We start from the raw sequence: 22,500 nt of genomic DNA on the forward strand, positions 1-22,500 counted from the left end.
GAGAGTAAAGACTCTCTATTCTCCCCGTAACCCCCCCCCACCCACATCTGTTTCTTTATCTCTCTCCAGAGATAGAACCCCAAGTTAACTTAATTTAGATGTTAAAATCACACTTTTTTTTTTAATTAGCCTTCTCCTTGCTCTGTCCTCCCCTCCTGCAGCTCAGCCTTTCCCTCCTCAGAGCTGGGGCCCAGCTCTGGGGCCCAGCTCTGGGGCCCAGCTCTGGGGCCCAGCTCTGGGGCCCAGCTCTGGGGCCCAGCTCTGGGGCCCAGCTCTGGGGCCCAGCTCTGGGGCCCAGCTCTGGGGCCCTTCCTCCGATTCTTCCAACCTTCCTCCCTCTTGCTGTACATTCCTCCAATCCTTCCTCCCTCTTGCCGTACATTCCTCCAACCTTCCTCCCTCTTAACGTACATTCCTCCAACCTTCCTCCCTCTTAACGTACATTCCTCCAACCTTCCTCCCTCTTGCCGTACATTCATCCTCGCATCCTTCCCTGCTCTCCTCCTTTTCCGTTTTCCGCCTCAAACCCCTGTGTGTTGTCCCCCTGCTTCCTCCTACTCCCTTCACCACCACACTTCTTTTCAGTTTCCCCTTTGTTCCAGCCCTTCCTCCTGCCCCCTCTCGCAACGCGCAGCACAATTCAACCATGTCTTCTAATCTCTTGATCAAATCCAATCAGTCTTTATTCACTGGCCTCCTTATTTCCTTCACTTCATTTTTCCTCGCTTCCTTCTAAAATGTCTCTCTTTCTTGATTCGTCTTCTCCTTCTCTTCCTTAGCCCTACTTCCTCTTTCCCATGATCCCTGTCCTCCTGGCTTTATATTTCAATCTTTCTTTACTTTCATCCCTCATCTCTCTCTCGCCATCCTGACTGTATGAGGTTTAGCCACACCGCCATCTTATTTTAATCCGGCCTAATTCTCCCTCCATTACATCGCTCTCCGGAGCGTGAACACAGGCGAGCAAGGGATGAGTGAAGGAGAAACGAGGGAGATTAAACGAGAGGGGAGGCCGGGCAGCAGGAAGAAGGGATTGTGTTGAGAGGGATAACAAGAAAGCGGAGGTGTATTAACGTGTCTTTACTTGGTGTTGGGATGGAGAAGAGGAGGAGAGAGGGGGGAGGAGGAGGGGGGGTCCCAAGGGGCTTCTGTAGTAGAGTAGAGAAAGGGAAAGGGAAGATGAGAGACAGACCAATTAAAAGAATATGCGGAGAGCACAGTTTTTTTCTTCTTTTTTTTTTTAAAGCTGGGATTCCTGGAGAACAAAGGACACCGAGATCTTCACGGCTCCTCTTCTCTGCACTCGGGATGGGGGGAAACAGGAGGGATGGATGAGGATAGGGAGGAGGGTGATGAAAGAGGGGTGCGTCTCCTCTCTGGTCCCGTACAGCCTCTCGTCTCTCCATCCTTCCACCGCACAAACACATGAACTGTGAAGAGCAGGAGGAAGGCTCCAGGCTCTTTCTAACCGAGAGGGTGTGACTCGGTAGCTCTATCACTCTGAGGGGGGGGGCGTACTCAATGTGTGTCGGGTGAGAGGGCGACATCACCAGACGCAACTCTGCCAAACAAGTTATTTTGAGCTCCTCTTACAGCTCGCACAACACAGCAACACATTCACACTGTGTGCCAGTTAGAACTCTATGGTTCACTATCCACTCAACACTGCCATGCTCATTTTAAGAAGCGTTTGTTTGGTGGACCAGAAAGGTGGCAGCACTGCACACCAGCACAGACTACATTATCCATACAAAGCCACAGCGCATCTCAAGTGGGCTGAGCTGACCGCTCGGTCAGATGGCTGAGCGGTTAGTGGATCGGGCTAGTCATCAGAAGGTTGCCGGATCAATTCCCGTCCGTGCCAAATGACCTCCTTGGGCAAGGCACTTCACCCTATTTGCCTCGGGGGAATGTCCCTGTACTTACTGTAAGTCGCTCTGGATGAGAGCGTCTGCTCAATGTAAATGTAAGAAGTCAAGGTCCTGGGCTTTGATGGGGAACTAAGGTTTTCCAGGGAGTGTGCAGTAACCCCCCCCCCCCCCCTTCAGGTCCAGTACCTGTCTGGAGCAGGAGTCGATCTCCTCAGCCCGGCTGATGTACCAGTCGGTCAGCAGCTCGACGGAGGGCGTGGCCGTTCTGAACCGTAGCAGCGCCGGCGTCTTGTACAGGAAGTCGTCATCGTCCGACGCGGTCTGGTCCAGCACGGCCCTGACCGAGGGAGAAACACAGGGGCCGGACAGGGTAGTGTGTTTTGGAGCTGCAAACGTTCTCAGTCCAAATCCAGGGGTGTTGAAGGAAACAATGTGGGGTGTTGACACTACGTTACCCACAATGCCACGCTGACGTCATCGTTACCTGCATTCCTCCACCTCACACCAGTCCATCTCTCTGTGCCTCTGTTCATCCCAGGGAATCAACGCCAGACTGCCACTCTCATCCATACTATGAAAGAGACGAGGCGAGGGAGAGAGAGAGAGGGGAAGAGAGGGTAGTTGGTATGGACTGCAAAAACAGCACAGCTGAGAGAGAACATCAACCCCATCATGGAACTAACTAAATGGAGGCCGTGGGTAAAGCCTTTTCACAACATGAACGCTGATCTGAAAGGAATCCATCGGAGCCATAAAAGTCTACCTGCAACCGAGACAGGACGCACTCTCTCGCAGCCAGCCAGCCAGCCAGCCAGCAGCCCTACCCAGCTCCAGTAACAGCCCCCCATCACTCACCCCCGATGTTTAGAGCTACAAAACAACACCTGACCACCATGTGGAAGAAACCCTGGCAATGGAAACCGAAAAGGAAACGGCGCGCAATAAATAAACCAAGACTTTTATTTTCTCAAAAGAGTGTGTTTGGTTGGGCGTTGTAAATAACCACGACTTTTATTTTCTGAACGCCTCGTCGGTGCAACGCTTTACTTTTCCTCAGTCTCCTTGAATGTGACATGTCTAGGGGGAGATAAAAAGTACTGGGGGGGATGATAGAGGGAGGAGAGGGAAGAAAAAAGAACTGACGAGGGATGACAACTCCTGGCGTGCCGGCGGAGCGGCGACCCTGAGACGAGCACACGGCCTCATGGGAACGTGGAGACGCTGCTTCATCTCTGATCCATCTTCACTTATGTGTTCCTGCGTTATCTATTTATTTACGTTTTTTATCTGCAGACAGAAAAATACGAGGCACAGTTGTAAAACCCGGGCAGATAGTGGAACCACACATCAACTGTCCTTGTGGTGTTCGGTAGAGGCACATTTATTATTTACCACGATAACGTATGTTGTTACAAAATATAGCGAGTCTTACAAGACGGAAATGATTCATGGGCTGGTGTATCATGCTGTGTATAAAACAGTTGATAAAAGCCCCCAAGTCCTACAGGCTTCGCTTCAAACTGACCGGCCTCTTGAACAGCCTATTGGTACGCTGTCTCAGTGAGGCTGTCTGTCACATGGTGATGGAGAAGAAAAGCCTCCGTTCCACGTCAACGTGCTGCCTCGAATATTCAGCACAAAGGCAGCACAAAGAGGAACAAAGAGTGGCTCTCCTTTTCCCCTTCTGACTTGTCTGCTCTCCTTCCCTGTCTGGGCTCGTCTCTTCCCGCGGCGGTTTTCCCCGGAGGAGGGGTTGAAAGGAGTAAACACGGAGGGCAGAGAGCAGATATCGATGAGAGGAATGAATTATTCCCCTCATGCCCCCATAATCTACTCGAAAATCAGCTGCTCGCGGAGAGAAACAGACACTGGATGAGAGGCAGGAGTGGAGGCGCAGAAATGGAGGAAGGGAGAGGGAGCTGGGTCAGGAAAAGTGGCAGGCAGGAGAGAAAAGAGAGAGACAGAGAAAGGGAATGAGTGAGAGAAGTGAACGAGAGAAGAAGAGCGAGAGAAGTAGAACAAGCGAGAGAGAGAGAAAGAGAGAGAAAGAGAGAGAGAGAGAGAGAGAGAGAGAGAGAGAGAGAGCGAGAGAGAGAGAAAGAGAGAAAGAAGTGAATGAGAGAAGATGAGCGAGAGAGGAAAAATTACAGAGAGAGAGAAATGAACGAAAGAAGAAGAGCGAGAGAAGAAGAATGAGAGAGACACCAGACGCCGAGAGAGAGCAGGGGTTGGTGGGGTGTGGAGGAGGAGGTGTGTGATGTGGGTTTGGATTTGAGGGCTCCCTCGATCACCAAAGAAATAGTCGGCCTGCGTCCATAACACCTGACGCTGGTGCTTCAGTCCGAGTCACAGGGCACACCTCTGGGGCTGGTGTCTATGAACGCACCCCCGGGATGCGAGCACACTTCCAAAAGAGAGTCTAAACCTCCTCGATACCAAGAAAACACAGCCTTTTCTCTCCACGGTTGGAGCGGCGCTGCTGTATGGCAGATGTAGACAGATGGCCGGGGGCCCCTGCCGTCCGCTGCAGAGTTGGAGGAGCGCGGAGCCCTGCCGGAGAGCAGTTAGCACTCACAGAATGGAGGAAGCAGGAAACCACCCTACAGCGCAGGAGCCGTGATGGATGCCCACTGCAGAGCCGGCTGACCTCCACCGAGCGCCGGGGGAACGGCTGATAGTGGGGATGTGATGCGCGTGTGTATTTATACATCCAAAAGAAGAAGAAGAAGAAAAAGAACAGTGGGAGAGGAGAGGCAAGAGGGTTGGGTAAAAGGGGAGTCAGGAGGAGTGGTTGGAGAAGGGGGGGAAGCTGGTGGAGCAGAGGAATTAGGGACGGTTGGCCAAATCACGCCCCCCCCCACATTAGGGAGCCATAAAGAGGTTGAGGGATGAGCCCCCCCAACCCACTCCTGCTTCTCTACCTCCCTTTCATCATCTCATCCCACCATCCTTCCTTCGCGCACCGCCCCCCCCCACCATCCCCTGCATTGCAGACGGAGAGGAGTCATGGAAACTGAAGGAGCTGTGTCGTACACACACCTCTGCCATCTGAACAATTACCTGGTGACAAAGCTTCTTCTGCAGCGAGCCAGGGAGACATATTGCAAAAAAGATAAAGCAAACATAGAAGGGGGGCGGGGGGGGGGGGGGGGGGGGGATGCGACCGCCATCATCGTGTCATTATGATTCGTTGGGGTATTTGTTTGCGTGTAAATTTAGAACGCCCAATTATCTCTCCGTCCTTTCATTTCAAATCTGTTTGACAAGTCAGCCTTTATTGCTGAGGGGTGGTGTGTGTGTCGGTCTTTGTGTGCGTGTGTGCGCACAATATGTGTGTATCTGTGTGAGAGTGGTGAATTCCCAGAGGACCTAAGCTGGGGTGTGAAAACAAAACCACAACAAAAGTGTTTACTGTGCATAATTTATATATCTGTGTATTTACTTATTTGGTATCTTGTGTAAGCACATGTGTGTGTGTTGTATGTGTGTATGTACTGTATGTGTCTAAGTGAGAGAGTAGGTGTGTGTGTGTGTGTGTGTGTGTGTCTCACCATGCCTCTGGCAGCAGGATGATGTATTCATGAGGAGAGGTGGTCTCAGGGAAGTTGAGGAGGAGAGCTAGACGGTGCTGAAGAACTTCTGCTCCATGGAAGGTGAACAGGATGTCCAGGGCCTTCACGTTACTCTCCTACACACACACACACACACACACAGGGTCACTTCCAGATAGCATATGTAGAACCGGAGTGCAAAGTATAAACAATCGGGTGGGTCAAACATTTTTTTTTTAAATAACAATCCGGGGGGTCAGCTTCTTCTCCAGTGCGTAAAGTAATATTTACGATTAGAGGTAAGAACGATATAAATGAATTTGCACTCCGTGTAGAACCAGAAATGGTTTGGTCCATTTGGGGTCACGACACACAATCGCTTCCAGTGCATGAGAGGAAGCCATGTTGGCCATGCACTCATGGATAATACAATTGACACTTTTATCAAGAAGGACAGGGAAGAGATTGAGACCAACAGAATGAAAGATGAAGGAATGAAAAGAGGAGAGGAGAAGGGAGGTGTGAAGTCCCAGAGAGAGCGTGAGGGCTTTACCCTGGCATAGGTTCTTGCTGACTGAACAATATTCTGACTGCGGAACTTCTTGAAGAACTCTCCGTCATATCTCTCCTCTGCAGCATGAGGCCCCCCCAGGATCTCCTGAGAGAGAGAGAGAGAGAGAGAGAGAGAGACAGAGAGAGACAGAGAGACAGAGAGAGAGAGAGAGAGAGAGAGAGAGAGAGAGAGAGAGAGAGAGAGAGAGAGAGAGAGAGAGAGAGAGAGAGAGAGAGAGAGAGAGAGAGAGAGGTGCGTTAAGACAATGAGAGACAGAGTACAGACAGACAGAGGCAGGATGAGACGGGAGAGGACGTAGGTTGAAAGGGAAGCTGAGAGGAGACAAGGTTAAGAGAGCCAAAACAAGTCAGTCAGCAGAGTGGAAGGGAAGTGAAGGGGACAGGGAGTTTCAGAGGAGGAGAGAAGGAGGAATATGGGGTAAAGTGTATTGATCCAGCCTTTAGATTGTTTACACGGTCCTATATGTTTGACTGTGTGTGTGTGTGTGTGTGTGTGTGTGTGTGATCATCCAACCTTTTAACATATACGAGACTGTGTTTATGTGGTGTCTGGCCTTCAGCTGTGGGCGGGTGCCCAGCTTCACTCCAATCACATTCACGGTCAACCACGTTCGTTGTGAACTAAGGTTTGTGGTTGGCTTAGTGGTCAGGTCTTACCTCGTACGTGGCCAGGCGGTCCAGGTAGCACAGCAGCTTCAGTCTGCTCCGGCACAGCTCCTTCTGCTCCAGGGTCAACCTGCAGCACCACAGGTCAACCACACATGACCACACATGACCACACTACCTCAAAACCCAACGCCTGCAGTGACCACAGGGACACGTGACCACAACACCCACAAAGTAGCATCAGTTCCTCATCTCTTAATACTGAATACAAATGCACTTGATGGTCACACCTAATCAATATCTGATTACCAACCATGTGGACTGCATCCATCTGTGGAATGACTTCAGACAGACAGCATATGGATCCCCATGACGACAGGCAGCTCTGTACAGTTCGGAATATTGAATATTGTCCGCGGTCGACTACAAAACCAAGCTTATTGAATAAAGACCACAACTCAACCGTGAGTTGACCACCGCCAACAAACCATTAAACAGCTGACCGATAAATTACACCTGTCTCCCAAACCCCCATACATGACCGCTCCACTTCCTTCACGACCGCAAATCAACAGACCTTGGTCCCTGCATCCTGTGAAGACCGCAAATTAACAATCACCCCAGGGAATGAACCGACATCCTCTATTGACCGCGGTTGAGTCCTGATCCTCCCCGACAACAACACAACCTTCTGTCATGATCGCAAGCGGGCTCTGTCAGCGACGTATCGACAGTAAACCTGGCACACATGATGGTGAGGACCTACCTGAACACACTGAACCACTAGAGGTTATCAGAACTCCCTGGCCCCCCAATTAGGGGAGCTGGTGTCACGGTCGTCTATACACACCGGCTGAGATTGCCACTGGCTGGAACTACACGTCCGAGAGATAAGAGTCTCGCACACAGTTCATTGCTGTACAGAGGGCTGAGAGAGAGAGAGAGAGAGAGAGAGAGAGAGAGAGAGAGAGAGAGAGAGCGAGAGAGCGAGAGAGCGAGAGAGCGAGAGAGCGAGAGAGAAAGAGAGAAAGAGAGAAAGAGAGAGAGCGAGAGAGAGGGCGGAGGGAGTACTGTGGGAGAGAGGAGAGAGACAATCCAAACAGAACTAGTCAAAAGAACCACGTGGAGAGGCTCGCGCTGGCCTTGCGTGTGTCACAACACGTTCTGGCGGTCCTCCTCCACAATAGGCCTACTCCCCATTCCAACACCACAAAGAAGAAGGTGCAGCACATTCACTCACGCACAACGTCCGTTTGACACGTCATGGTTCCCAGGTGTGGAGAATAAATTGAATGTGTATGTGGTAGAGAGTGCCATGGAGTGTGTGTGTGTGTGTGTGCGCGTGGATAGAAGGAGCAGGCTGAAAGGACAGCCCACAGCCCCACCATTACCTCCACTCGAGTCGTCATCACACGCTCCCTGCCTAATGCAGAGAGACTGGCTCCTGATTGCCTACGCGTGTTATGTGTGCACGCTGTTTTCACTGTGTGTGTGTGATGTGTGTGCGCGTGTGCTGCTTGTGTGTGATGTGCGTGTCCCTGTTTATGCAGTTCAATCTCCCTCTGATACAGTAATATTCAGAGGTTTCCACGGAGATGGAGAAGAGACGAGATCACATTGTAATAAGCCGCTGATCTGATAGCATTGACACACATACACACACACATTGTGTGCAGTAAAAAACGATTATTGCATTCTATGAGAGACAAAATTGGACTGCATAAATAGACGGCAAAAGACATTTGCTCAAACAGGCACACAAACACACACGGAAATATACACAAATACACGCTGACACGCAACGATAATACACACAAAAACATGTGCGCGCATGCACACAAACACCACACACAGAAGATAAGCCCGGACACAGAAGACTAATAAGGGAGCAGATGAGGAGATGAGACTTGAGACGGAGGGTCTGATTCTGATCTGACAAAAGCCTAAACACACGCACACACCTCATGTTTTGTGTGCCACCCACACCGGACATACTCTCCGCCCTCAGGTCGCCGTTGGGGGTGGAGCCTCAAGAGTTTGAGGGAGGGCTTGGTAGAGACTTCAGTAAGTGTTAAATCAGCTAGTTAGGGAGGGATGGTAATTCTTCTAATCAGGCTGTGCAAGGCCCGGAGCCTCACACTAGCCTTCTGACGCCTGTCAGGCTCCGCTCCCCTGATTGCGGCCAATCTTTCAACTGCCGCCATCTGCAATAATCACACTCCGCTTCACTGCACACTGTGACGGAAAATGGCCCGCTCGAAGTGAAGACGTTTCCCTCGCACACACACATATATATATATTTATACACTGTGGGATACACACTTGCACGAGCGCCATACACACGGACCATCCGCACATACCCCGCGCAGTGCTGATCGATGCCAGGCGCTGGCTGTAAAGGCAGGGTAGTTAAAAAGAAATTAAGAGAATTATTATCTCTCTCTCTCTCTCTCTCTCTCTCTCTCGACTCGCCGAGAGCGTCGAAGCACTCTGGGTACAGTCGGGAATCAGGAAAGAAAAGATTCAGTCTTTTGGCTGTCAACTTCCTTAAAGAGCCCCCTCCCTTCACCAGACAGCCAAGCCCACGTAGGCATGTGTGTGTCTGCCACACCAGCGCACATGGACACAAACTAGAAGCTGCAATCTGCTACGGTCGGCTACAAACCGGAATGCTATTTGTTGTGGTGGGGTACCGTGGGTGGGACGTGTTGGGTTGTTAGTCACACCTCAGTAGCGAGGGGGACAGGAAGTGGGACACGGAAGGGAAAGGGAGAGGAGGAGGGAGAGAAGGCAAAATAGAAAGGAAACTGAAGGGGAGATATATGGAGAGAGAGAGAGAGAGAGAGAGAGAGAGAGAGAGAGAGAGAGAGAGAGAGAGAGAGAGAGAGAGAGAGAGAGAGAGAGAGAGAGAGAGAGAGAGAGAGAGAGAGAGAGAGAGAGAGAGAGAGAGAGAGAGAGAGAGAGAGAGAGAGAGAGAGAGAGAGAGAGAGAGAGAGAGAGAGAGAGAGAGAGAGAGAGAGAGAGAGAGAGAGAGAGAGAGAGAGAGAGAGAGAGAGAGAGAGAGAGAGAGAGAGAAGAAAGAAGAAAGGAAGAGAAAGAGAAGGAATTCAAATGGCACACGCAAAATGGTCACGCAAAAACCTAGTTGAAGATGCTGGTGAGTCAACGGCACAAACACACACTCCCTCAGTCCTTCCCCGCACTCCTTCCCAGGAGCGCCAAGCTGATTGGATCTGCTACCACGGCATTTATGATGCATAACAGTACATAAGAGAAACAGTTTCCCACTGAATGCAGCACTGCCAGCGACGCCATACTTTTCCTTCTGCGTGTGGGTGTCTGAGTGCAAACATGTGAGTGTGTGTGTGGGTGTGTACGTGTGTGTGTGTGTGTGTGTGTGTGTGTGTGTGTACGTGTGGCGCAGGGTAATTAGTTATCACTAAAGGGTCTTTCATTAGTCTTCACTGGGCACCCCACCAACAAAGGCATGAATTATCTCCCACAGATTACCCACTAATCTCCTCATCCCTCCATCTCCCCCCCTTCTCCCATAGGCCCCCTCTCCCTCTCAGCCTGCCTTACTCTCCTCCGCGCTCTCCATCGCTCTCTGTCTCGACCGACATGTCCCATTTTGCTCCTCTTTATCCCTTTCCGCTCCTCCACCCTTCTCCTCTCCCCGCTCCCTCCCCTGTCCTCCTCTCGTCCTGGTGGGCAGGAGCGCACGCGGGTACCTGCCAAAGTCCACCTGGGCCAGCAGCTCCCGGCGTTTCAGTGTCTCCCTCTCCTCCCTCCTCTCCATCTCGTCCTCCGGAGACGCCAGGTCCTCGTATGGGACATCGTCCAGGTCCAGGTCCCCCGTGACGATGAATCTGGCGGAGAGAGGGGGGGGGGGAACGGAGCGCGTTTCTAATGAGAACTGATGACACTGCTGGTCCCAGTAAACAGAGCAGAGGTGCAGAGAGGGAGGCTACAGTGCTGATCTGAATGTGGCGGGGTCTGCGGTACTGTGTGTGTGTGGGGGGGGGGGGGGTGTGGGGGGGGGGTGTACCTGCCCCCGTCCTCTCCGTTGCCTATGGCGATGAGGGCCTCCAGACTGGTGCCCTTCAGGCCGTACTGCAGCAGCTCCTTGGCAGCGTCCACGTTCTCGGGGACGCGCTCGGCGCACTCGTGCAGCACCCAGGAGCGCTTCCGGATCTTACTCTGCGGAGGGAAGGGGGGGTTTGTTTTGGGTTAAAAGCTATCCCCCCCCCCCCCACCCTCCACGCTCTGATCATCCGGGAAACACAGGAGCACGACACGCATCTACACTGACACACACAGAACGTACACACACACAGTGTGGTCGCGTACCAGGTAGTCCTGGATGGAGGCGATGCTGACTGTGCTCTTCCTCCACTGTCTCTGGTAGACCAGGTCAGAGTCCAGCCCATAGGCCTGGGCCAGGGCCAGGGCCTCCCCATACTCCTCACTGTCAATCTGGACAACACACACAAACAGTTAAGAAACCTGCAGACTTAAAAAAAAAAATGCCGAAAAACGAAACATTTGCATCTGTCTTTGTCTGCAAGCATGCATATGCGTGTGTGTAAGTGTGTGTGAATGTGTGTGTGTGTGTGCGCGCAGGGAAACGCATGATCCAGCGTGCCGCTCTCCCAAGCCGGTAGCTCATCCCACACACTGCCACAGCTGTAGGAGGACATCATGTTTCCTCTCCTCCCTGGGCCTCCACTAATAACTCTGTTAGCTGCTCTGCAGAGCCCGCACACCGAGCCCGCTCCAGAACCACTCATCTCCTCTGACTCTCCTGAACCAGGGGGATGGGATTCAATCACTCCAGATACGCTCTCTTAATGGAAGCAGTCAAGAAACCCAACTACGGGATCCAGCCCGAGGGAATAGGTAGGCTGCTTTGTGTGTGTGTGTGTTGGTATGTGAGAGTGTGTCAACACTTCAAATCTGCATTACCATACATAAGTAATGAGCCAGACAGGTGGGCGCATGCACAAAAACACACACACACACACACACTCCCACTCCCACTGCTCTCTCAACTCCACTAGAGCTCCTAACACAGTGAAGAGTGTGAAGACTGCAACAACCAATCCACACACACACACACACACGCACACACACACGCACACACACTGTTGTGTGGACTTAAGTATCCAGCACTAGACCAGTCGAGGCAGAGGCAGAGTTCTCCAGCTCTGTGGAATGGGAGTGTTAAACAGAGATAGGAATGACAGATGGTAACTGCTAATAATGTTTAATGATGATTAACACCATTAACATGACTGATGATGTTCAATGCCGGTGATAAATGATGGATATTCTACTGTAGAGCCTTTGAGAGATGATGTCACCGCTCGTCTATGTATGATGGAGAATGCCGTCTGAGCAGCAATTTGTAAAAAGAAAACGACAATATTCTTGTTTGGAAATGAGAATGAAGAGCTATCGAGAAATATGTATCTTCTTTTGTCAGCTGAAATGATGTAAAACTTAGAGGAACCCAGGGGGGGAAGTTTAGAGAAACATTAGAAGACTGAACCAATGAGAACCACTCGTGTGTGTGGTCAGGGTGTGTGTGGTCAGGGTGTGTGTGTGGTCAGGGTGTGCGTGTGGTCAGGGTGTGTGTGTGGGTGGTCAGGGTGTGCGTGTGGTCAGGGTGTGTGTGTGTGGTCAGGGTGTGTGTGTGGTCAGGGTGTGCGTGTGGTCAGGGTGTGTGTGTGGTCAGAGTGTATGTGTGGTCAAAGTGTGTGTGTGGTCAAAGTGTGTGTGTGTGGTCAGTGTGTGTGTGGTCAGAGTGTGTGTGTGTGTGTGTGTGTGTTGGGTGAGCTGGCTGACCTTCCTCTGGTACAGCTCCTCTGGGGTGGTGGAGCGCAGGCTGACCAGACGGTAGTTCTTGAACACGGTGCGTGGGCGCTTGCGGGGCGGGGCGAAGCGCTCCATCTCCGTCACGTAGTACAGGCCCTGCTTGACGTAGCCAAAGTAGCGGGCCTTGGCCGACGACTCGTCGTCCGAGTCCGAGTCGCCGCCGCCGTCCTCGTCCTCGCTCCCTGCCCCGCCACCGAGGCTGCTCTCCAGGCGGCCTCTCTTCTGAGCCTGCCTCACCTCACACTGGGGGAGGGGGAGAGGGGAGGGGGGGGGAGAGGGACAGATAATGAAAACACACCAGGAAGGCAGCACGGATCACCAAGGTCAGGGCGTCATCTTGGCAACGATTGGCCAGAGGACACACAACGCAGCACACACATCCTACAGGCAGGGCGGGCCCGCTGGCCGGACAGCAGCAACATGCACACAGAGCGACCACATGCTGGGTGCAATCTCCTCTCCCCGCTCACACACTCAGCCTGGCAAATAGACAGATATTTTGGACCAAGAAATGAATATATACACGCACACGCCCGCGCACACATGCACGGACCCACGCACACATCTCCCTCCCAGTCTGGTCCTTTCACCCTCTCCCTCCTGCACCCCCTCCCCCCTCCCTGACTGAGAGGGGGGCCCTGTTGTGTCTGCAGCGTGCTCCTGGTGCAGGATCAGCCCCAGCAGGTCTGACCCGGGCTGGGGGATCCTCCCACCTGCCTGCCTCTCACCAGGGAGCTCTCTAACATTTAGTAACCCTTAAACATTTAGCTCCGTAATCAATGAGAGGCAGTACACACACACACACACACACTCAAGTGCAACATCCAAGACTTGTTACATTTAGAATGTTGAGTTTGGACGTCAAAAGCACACATGCAGACATGCACACACGTACACACACACACACACCCATCTATGCGCACACACACACCCCTCCAGGCGGTAAGCCCCATGTCGAGCTGGGCTGATGAAACCCTTCCCCAAAGTTGTCAGCGAGTAAAAACCTTATCTCCTCCCTCGCACCACTTTTCACTCTCTTATTCCTTCCCTCCAGCCTCCTCTCCATCCTCCTCTCCATATTCAGTCTTTTTTACACAGTAAATCAGACAGAAATAAATAAAAAAGCGAGGGAATAAAATAAAAAGGAGGGCGATGAGAAATCTGTGCCTTTATAGGGGGATAAAATACAAGGGATAAATATTTCATCATCACAATCTTTTTACTATCCAGGCTTGGAGATCGGTGATAACACACACACATAGACCCCACATGCCTCCCCCCATACACACACACACACACACATAGACCCCACATGCCTCCCCCCATACACACACACACACAGACCCCACATGCCTCCCCCCATACACACACACACACACACATAGAGCCCACATGCCTCCCCCCATACACACACACACATAGACCCCACACACACATACACATAGACCCCACACGCCCCCCCCCCCCCCCCCACACACAAGCACAGACCTACACAGCGACACACACATAGACCTACGCACAAACACACATTGCCTATACGCAAGCACACAGGGCCCACACTCCATAACTCTCCCTGCGTGGTGGTCCTCACCTCCAGACTGAGGAAGCCCCCGTCGTGGGCGGAGGTGACCCGGGGCGAGGGTTCGAACCACTCGCACGACTTCCCCAGCAGGTTGGCCAGGCTCCGGCTGGACGACACGGTCAGGGCCCCCGAGCAGCGAGCCAGGATCAACACACTCTCACTCCACCAGCTCACGTCCACCAGAGAGTAGTACTGCTCCTTGTCTGAGGAGACACACACACACACACACACAGGTTAGCTTGTGTCACTTCATCACACACACTCAACAGGTATGACTGCTATCCCCTCAGCGCACACACCCAGACTCTGCGAGATGGAGATATCTGTGTGTACTGGTGTATTACGCAATGCATGGGTCATCCTCTGCGGGGGCTCCATAGAGATCCTATTTTCTTATTGGGGTGTCTTTAAAAGACGGCCTCTGTCTCTCTCACGCATGTGCACACACGCACGCACACTCTTGTCAGTAACGGAGCATAGCTTTCCACCTTGTAGCTCAGGATACCTTTTATTTTCTTCCTTTTCTCCAGCGAAGTCTTCCACTCGGGGTTGATCTCCTCAAATCCTGGCTGCAGGGGAGAACAGGGGGGGGGGGTGGAGAGAGGAAGAGAGGGGGGGGACAGAAGGAGAGGGAGGCAGAGTAGGAGGAGGGTTTGTACAGAGGGACGCACAGGACGGAGGAGAGAGAAGTAGAGAGAGAACGTGTGCGAGAGAGTGAGAGCCAAAGTGAGTGAGAGAGCGTGAGATAGATTGTGAGATAGATAGCGAGAGAGTGGGAGAGTGATAATGGGAGTGAGAGTGAGAGAGAGAGAGAGAGAGAGAGTGAGTGAGAGAGAGAGAGATGAAGCCGTTTCCCCTGCACACATCCACTTCCACTGTCTGCTCAGAGCAGCATTGAGGCAGAACACACACCGTACAAATCAGCACAACCTTCTGGAATCCAAGCCCCCTGCCACTGGCAATGGGAAGCACACACACACACACACACACATACACAGAACGACAAAACTAGAAACACTATATTACAACTGACACAGACCGTCACGGTACAAACAGATGCACACGTGTGCGCCCACACACACACACACACACACAGGGCGTACCTGTTGCTCCTGCTCCCACTGGGCCCTCTGTCTGAGTGAGGGGATCTCCCAGAGAGACAGGCGGCCAGAGAAGTGCAGCACAGCCAGCAGAGTGGCGTCAGGACTGAGGCTCATACGGAACACACCGTCCTGGAGCACACACACACACACATTCAATTAATCAAAGACCCATTTCATGAGATGTGCCAAATGTGTCTATTTCATTCAAGGGTATGTTAATGCTTATGTAGTTTCCCATCAAATATGGAGAGAGGCAGAGTAGAGGAGAGAGGAGGAGGTAGAGGAAGAGGGGAAGGTAGAGGAGAAGGGGGGAGGAGAGGAGAGGAGAGAGGGGGAGGTAGAGGAAGAGGGGAAGGTAGAGGAGAGGGGGGGAGGAGAGGAGAGGAGAGAGGGGGAGGTAGAGGAGAGGGGGGGAAGGAGAGGAGAGAGGGGGAGGTAGAGGAAGAGGGGAAGGTAGAGGGGAGGGGGGGAGGAGAGGAGAGGAGAGAGGGGGAGGTAAAGGAAGAGGGGAAGGTAGAGGAGAGGGGGGAGGAGAGGAGAGGAGAGAGGGGGAGGAGAGGAGAGGGGGGCGGTAGAGGAGAGAGGGGGAGGTAGAGGAAGAGGGGAAGGTAGAGGAGAGAGGGGGAGGAGAGGAGAGAGGGGGAGGAGAGGAGAGGAGAGGAGAGGAGAGGAGAGGGGGGTGGTAGAGGAAGATGGGAAGGTAGAGGAGAGAGGGGAGGAGAGGAGAGAGGGGGAGGAGAGGAGAGGGGGGCGGTAGAGGAGAGAGGGGAGGAGGAGAGTAGAGGGGGGGAGGTAGAGGAGGAGGGGGAGGAGAGGAGAGGGGGGAGGTAGAGGAGGAGGGGAAGGTAGAGGGGAAAGTAGAAGAGAGAGGGGGAGGAGGCAGGAGGAAGTGAAAGAGTGCTGAGGTACCTGTTCGTTGTTCTGTCTGGAGAACAGTCTGAAGGTGGGGATCTTGAAGTAGCCCCTCCTCTGAGTCTGAAACACACACAGAGATTGAGAACAGCCCTGTGGTTTGGGGGGGGGTCTCTGTGTGTGTGTGTGTGTGTGTGTGTGTGTGTGTGTGTGTGTGTGTGTGTGTGTGTGTGTGTGTGTGTGTGTGTGTGTGTGCAAATGCCTGTGTAATAGCGGGGGTGATAATGAAGGTGGGCTTTGAGTTTGGGGGTTTTGAGTGTGTATGTGTGAGATTTTGCATGTGTGCGCATGGCTGTGTGAGAGAGAGGGTGAGCAGGTGAGTGAGTGAGTGAGTGAGTGAGTGAGTGAGTGAGTGAGTGAGTGAGTGAGTGAGTGAGTGTGTGAGTGAGTGTGCGTGCAGGCGGACTCACGACGTGGACGTGGTCCTCATAGCTGGTGACCTGCTTGTAGTAGGGAGAGCCAGACAAAGCTCTCCAGGCAGTGATGCCACAGCGGGAGGCCCGGGACACATCCTGGCCCCCGGACTCACACCCCCCCACCAGCAGCAGCCTGGGACACACACACACACAAGCATGTACAAACACACACACAATCATTATTGATAGCCGAGGGTGGTGAGAGTGGGGGTTTTCTTTGTATGGAAGCATGAGTGATTATTACTGCATAGTGGGAGTGTCACAGTCATTTGCATGCAAAGCATTTGGAAAGCACAGAACTAGTAATTAGTTGAAATAGCAGACAAAGCTCCGGTGTTGAATTCCCCAGCAGACATAACAATGACAAAGCAATGAGAAGGCAAAAACAGCACGGCTCACTGGCTCAACACTGCCCCCTGTCTGTGGAGAGACCTAGTCACCGTAAAAACACTGGCATCCATAACATGTTTCACGTTTAAGCACGCGTTTGCTGAACATATTCAAAGTGAACCTGAATGTGAAATCACATACAGGCAGAACATTGCTTATGTTGGATGAATAATATGTGCCTTGGGTGACACTGTTACAACCGTATTGTTAAAGTCTTATCCTGGGAAATCCAGCAAGTGGATACTTTTGGTTAGCTTTAAGGTCCTGCCCCATATTTACTAGTGGACTGGATGGATGAAAGAAACGTGACGGACACTCGAACCGGCCAATCAGAGGGCTTCACATGCCTGCGAATGAGGGGTGTGCTTACCGGTGGCCAGGATGGTATATCGCCGTGGTGATGCCATGGGAGTAGTGAGCGGAGAAACTGAAGCTGTGGTTCTCTTGGAAGCTCTGATTGGTCCCCACGCTGAGAGAGGTCAAGGGTCAGATACCATGATGGAATTTGAACACGTGGAACAATCATGGAAGCACTCAGTAGGACATTGCAGACTTGGGAAATGGTCATCTATCTTGGCAAACTACTTTCTAATTAAGCGTTGTGTGATCTTTGTAGAATGGGTTGAGAATCAATCTATTTTTCAGGAGATTTTTCGAGAGGGAGAAAGTAAGTATTCATAACTACATGCACTATTAACATTACCACACTTAAGCTTGAAATATGTGGAGGTTCACGGAAAGTTAACGCTGCTTTAAGTGTGCGTGAGCATAAACCCTGCCTTTGTCTCACACACACACCCACACACACACACAAACACCACAAAGACAAAAATGTATGCTTCTACTTGATGTTCTCTTTCAAAGTGTGATGCCGGCAGCCGAGTTTGGTCCAGCCTGAGAGTCAGACTGAGTGAAGAGAGTGGCTAAGCTGCAGGATTATAAACAAACACCAAAGCAAGCAGACTGGGAGAGAGGAAATCTGCTGGAAGACCACTTCAAATGGCTCCCAGATCATAATTAGCTCTAGTGATGTTTAGAAATCTGGGATTCATGGCTCTCAATGCTCAGCTCTGAAGACTGCTGATCTCCTTTTCGGACAAAATCTGGGCGTGTTGTGTGATGGGGTGTGTGTGACGTGTGTGTGTAGGTGTGTATGTGTGTGTGTGAGAGAGAGGGAGACAACGTACATATTTATGCGTCAGTGTGTGAGTGTGGAAAGTAGAACTCCCCCAGATGAATTTGTGAGGCTCCACAATTGAACACACTCAAACACACACACACACACACCATCAAGAGACGGACACCCGACTCCAGCACCATTAGAATAAGAATAATAACCTGCTTAGTTAGCAGGCTCATTTATTCAAAGCGAGAGGGGGGATTTGAACCTACAACCTCACGATCTGCACTCCAGCATTGAGAGCAGCAATCAACGCGGCGCCTCATGGTGCATACCTGACCAGGTAGCTCTTGAGCCCGCCCCCGTAGGTGATGACGAGCAGCTCTGCCGACCACTGAGCGCTGGCCGTGTACTCCAGAAAAATGAGGCCGGCCGCAGCGTAGCTGTAGTCTCCAGGGAAACTGGCCGTCTACAGATGCAGGGGGCAGACAAACAAACAAGCGGCGGATATTAGTCATGCTTCCTCCTCATCTTCCATTCTACCTCTGGCAGTGTTGGGTTTCTTTTATTCGCTCTCCTGTTCTCCCTCCATCAGCCTCTGTTTCTTTATCCGATCCCCTAAAAATAGGAGTGTTGCAGTACAGGGCTGTCTCGCCCTACCAGGGACAAAGAACTATTTTGAGAGAAGGGTGAGGGCGAGAGACAAGACAGGTGGAGCGGGAGAGAGGGACCAGCGGGGAAGTGAAGGAACGGACGGAGACAGAACAAGAGACCGGGAGAGACGGCAAAGAGAGGCTTGCATTGAAGGAGACCAACGTTGAGAGACAAAGCCAGAGAGAGAAAAAGACTGTGGGGGGGGGAGGTTCGAGCATGTGTGTGTGCGTGTGTGGCTAAAGCCAAAGTGGCAGACAGAGATAGAGCAATAAACCTCGGGTGGCAGGGGGCGAGTGTGACTGAGAGAGTAGACAAGTGACTGCACTCAATGCCTTTGACAGAGCGGACGGTGAGATGGAAAAGTGATAGAGAGAGAGAGAGAGATGGAGAGGGGAGGATGATAAGAGGGGACAGTGAGAGCACATGCAGGAGGGAAGGCGAGAGGGAGAGTGAAGGAGAAGAGAAGCAGATGGGCTGGAAATTACAGCTAGGAGTGATTTAGAAAGAGGCCGTTACAAAAGTAGAGGGGGAGATGAAAGAAGAAGGGAGGGAGAGAGCGGTGGAGAAAGGAGGAGAGAAGGAAAGAGGACTGTGGGAATACATAGTGAGAACTGAGCCAGACAGAGATACAGACAGACAGACAGACAGACAGACAGACAGACCGACAGACCGAAAGACCGACAGACAGAGAGAGAGAGAGAGAGAGAGAGAGAGAGAGAGAGAGAGAGAGAGAGAGAGAGAGAGAGAGAGAAAGAAAGAGAGACAGGGGAAAAGGCCAGAAAGAGAGGCAGAGAGACGAGAGAGATAGCAAAAAGCGACAGACTGAAGAGAATATTTGAGAAGGCTAAGCCTTCTCCAGGAGCAGAAGGGGGCTTACGGCTGAAAGCGCCCAGTAAATGGGTTTCATGCATGGCCAGTGGTGCAGCTCCTCTCTGGAGCCCGTGGTCTGGATGTTGTGTTCGTGTGTGTGTTCACTCACAGCCAAGTCTTGCTGATCACAAAGGTCAAAGGTCAGCTGACACTGACTCTCCCCTCCCCCAAAAGTAGGAAAGAGAGAGAGAGAGAGAGAGAGAGAGAGAGAGAGACAGAGACAGAGAGAGAGAGAGAGAGAGAGAGAGAGAGAGAGAGAGAGAGAGAGAGAGCAGTGCGGCGTGTGGATACCGGAGGGATGACGAACAGCTCACTGCCCGTCAGGTCGAACACGCGCACGGTGCCGGTACTGTCGGCGTAGGCCAGGAGGGTGCAGTCATGACTCCATGCCACCCTGCGCCACTGAAGACTGGGATCCTTGGGCACTGCAACAATGGAGAGAGAGAGAGAGAGAGAGAGAGAGAGAGAGAGAGAGAGAGAGAGAGAGAGAGAGAGAGAGAGAGATGAGAGAGAGAGGGGAGGGAGAGAGGGAGAGAGATTAGAAGGGCTGAGCTTTTTTGGTGAATTATCCATGAAGACAGAGGGCAGTGCTTCCATGATGAATACCTCAAGTACGAAACCACTTAAACTGAACCCATAAATCAACTCTGTGTGTTTGAGACCTGAGAATCAAAGTATTCTACCAATGATGGCCTCAGGGGTATAATACAGCAAAAAAGATCACATTCACACACACTCCCCCCCACGCACACACACAATTGAGAAATCATAAATCAAACTTCTGGAGTACTTTTTGGGGCTATATGCTTACTCGGCAGATCTGCGAGCCAACCCTCTCAGTGTGATAAAAAGAGTCCCTGGCCCTCCCTCTGTGGGTCCCTGGGTGGAATGGTCTGGCTCTAACCCTGATCTCAGATCAGCTTAGCGCTTTAATGGTACTACATGAGAGGTCATCAATAGAGATGAACAGATACTAGATCTGGGAATAACAGCACTGTCAGTGTATGGTCATATTTCTTTGTATCCTTTGCTAATATACTGTATTAATTGATTTATAACGTGTTCTAAGAGAATAATGTATGACTGTATAATAGCAATCTGATTAGTTTTTGTAATTTACTGTTTGTGTAAATGGAGCGCATCAAAACAGTCTATTTCTCTTGTTTTTAAAAATAGTCTATTTAGCGTCAAGTATACAAATAACAAGGTGCACCACCATTTTGGTTACATCAACAAAAGCATAGTTATTTGGGGTGGAAAGTCTTTGCTATTTACCACTACACTGTGGAATTGTGTCTGTAATAATGCATGTAATAAAGGGGAGAGGATGGGTGTGAAACAGGAAAAACAATAAGGTATGAAAGTGTGATGATATGGAGAGAGAGGGAGACAGTGAGAAAGAGAGAGAGAGAGAGAGACACCCCATGGAGAAAAATAATAGCTTCCCAAAATTTAAAACCCAACTATCAAAGTGCGCCCCTGGAAGTAGGCAATTTAACACACCTCCGAGCAACTTATAACTGGGGAGAGAGAGAGTGTGTGTGTGTGTGTGTAACATTAAGGCAGCCGTTCTGTGCTCCTCGCATTCCCATCCATCTCTCCATCTCTCTCCATCTCTCTCCCTGCTCTCCGTCATTCAGCTTCTCCCATCTCGGCGTTTCTCTTTCCTCTCTTCCGTACTCTCTCTCCCTCTCACTTGCCCTCACGTTCCTGCTTCCCTCCCTCCCTCCCCCCTCCCCATTCTCTCTCTCTCGGTATCTGCCCATTACGCCTTGTATTTGTTGTTTGCGGCTGAGGGAGCGCTCCATTTCCACATAAATGGCTTTTTTGGAGAGCTGGGAAATTGGATGCTACTGTCCTGGCGTATTGTGGCGCGCGGCGGGACGCCATGGGGGGATATTAGCAGCGAGGCCCGTGGAAGCCCTATCACCAGCCGGCCCTGCAGACGCATTTATCACAGCTCAACCCTTATGAATTATGTAGGGGAGGGGGTGGGGGGAGGGGTGGGGGGGGCAACAGGGGCAGACGGGAGCATGCACACACACACACACACACACACACAGCGGACACATACAGTAAGCTGTCGGAGAAATTAAGAATGTGATGTGTTATACTGAATAATACAGATGCTTAGCATTCTTTGTCAGCAGCTAACAAAGCCCCCCCCCCAAAAAAAAACTAAACTGGAGGCTTTCTTATCACTTAATGGGGGAAAGAGGGTGGGGGAAGGGTGAGCGTTTGTTAAGACTAGAAGATATAGTTTTTTTTGTTTGTTTTTAAGGAGATACTGTGTGACAAGGACTAAGGTGGAGACGCCAGGTATGGTGACCATTTGCTCGACACCTATGTGAAGGAGCTTTTACGACATCAGGAGATCCTGTTGTTGTGCTTTTAACCAGGGTTGATGTTGTTAACACGCACACACATACACACATGCGTGCGATACCTCTGGGATACCTCTCACATTGACAGCTGATGTAGGGGAGGGGACTCCCACCAAAATGTTTTAAAAGGTCTAACATGAAGACCTGACATTCAGACTAACTTTGTACTGCAATCAGATTTTGTCTCCTTGCCGGCAAGCATTAAACCATTGTACTTTCTTTGAATCCGACGAACTCTGTGCATTACTTGATAAAGAAATGATCCTAACATATACACGTCTGTCAAACATGCTCAGGTCAACTACAAAGTATATGAACCTATATGAGCTTGACGTCCCATTGTAAAACCATGCGCCCCCCTCCGACTCCCACCCACTCTGCGGCTAGGACAGCGATCTTTCCCCCGAGAGGGCTTTGGAGTGTGTCTGTGGGCATTTGAGCCCGTTCATCCACTTGAGCATGAGTGAGATCGGGCACTGATGTTGGCTGATGGCGCACCAAACTCCACGAGACATGTCTGCATGGATCTCACTGTGCACAGAGGCGTTATCGAGCCAATTAACACTGGGGGCTTTTTCATGATTTTGGGCT

The 22,500-nt window shown here is 51.4% G+C and overlaps 1 protein-coding gene across 1 annotated transcript in view; it reads right to left on the reverse strand.

Moving 5' to 3' along the window:
- LOC146260789 (NBAS subunit of NRZ tethering complex-like) overlaps positions 1-22,500 on the reverse strand; it is a 59,433-nt gene that overhangs the window by 31,016 nt on the left and 5,917 nt on the right. Inside the window, exons 7-23 of the mRNA XM_084668568.1 lie at positions 19,817-19,950; positions 18,337-18,470; positions 17,252-17,350; positions 16,486-16,624; positions 16,073-16,138; positions 15,164-15,292; positions 14,566-14,629; positions 14,070-14,263; positions 12,449-12,721; positions 10,952-11,077; positions 10,650-10,801; positions 10,333-10,470; positions 6,653-6,731; positions 5,976-6,080; positions 5,423-5,559; positions 2,356-2,442; positions 2,058-2,208 (exon numbers count right to left, since the gene is read on the reverse strand). Of these exons, the coding sequence (XP_084524694.1) occupies positions 2,058-2,208; positions 2,356-2,442; positions 5,423-5,559; positions 5,976-6,080; positions 6,653-6,731; positions 10,333-10,470; positions 10,650-10,801; positions 10,952-11,077; positions 12,449-12,721; positions 14,070-14,263; positions 14,566-14,629; positions 15,164-15,292; positions 16,073-16,138; positions 16,486-16,624; positions 17,252-17,350; positions 18,337-18,470; positions 19,817-19,950 (2,207 nt within the window). The remainder of the gene's footprint in view (positions 1-2,057; positions 2,209-2,355; positions 2,443-5,422; positions 5,560-5,975; positions 6,081-6,652; positions 6,732-10,332; positions 10,471-10,649; positions 10,802-10,951; positions 11,078-12,448; positions 12,722-14,069; positions 14,264-14,565; positions 14,630-15,163; positions 15,293-16,072; positions 16,139-16,485; positions 16,625-17,251; positions 17,351-18,336; positions 18,471-19,816; positions 19,951-22,500) is intronic.

Source organism: Hypomesus nipponensis, chromosome 12 (genome assembly GCF_054491055.1).
Source record: "Hypomesus nipponensis isolate SF chromosome 12, ASM5449105v1, whole genome shotgun sequence".
NCBI classification, from domain to species: domain Eukaryota; kingdom Metazoa; phylum Chordata; class Actinopteri; order Osmeriformes; family Osmeridae; genus Hypomesus; species Hypomesus nipponensis.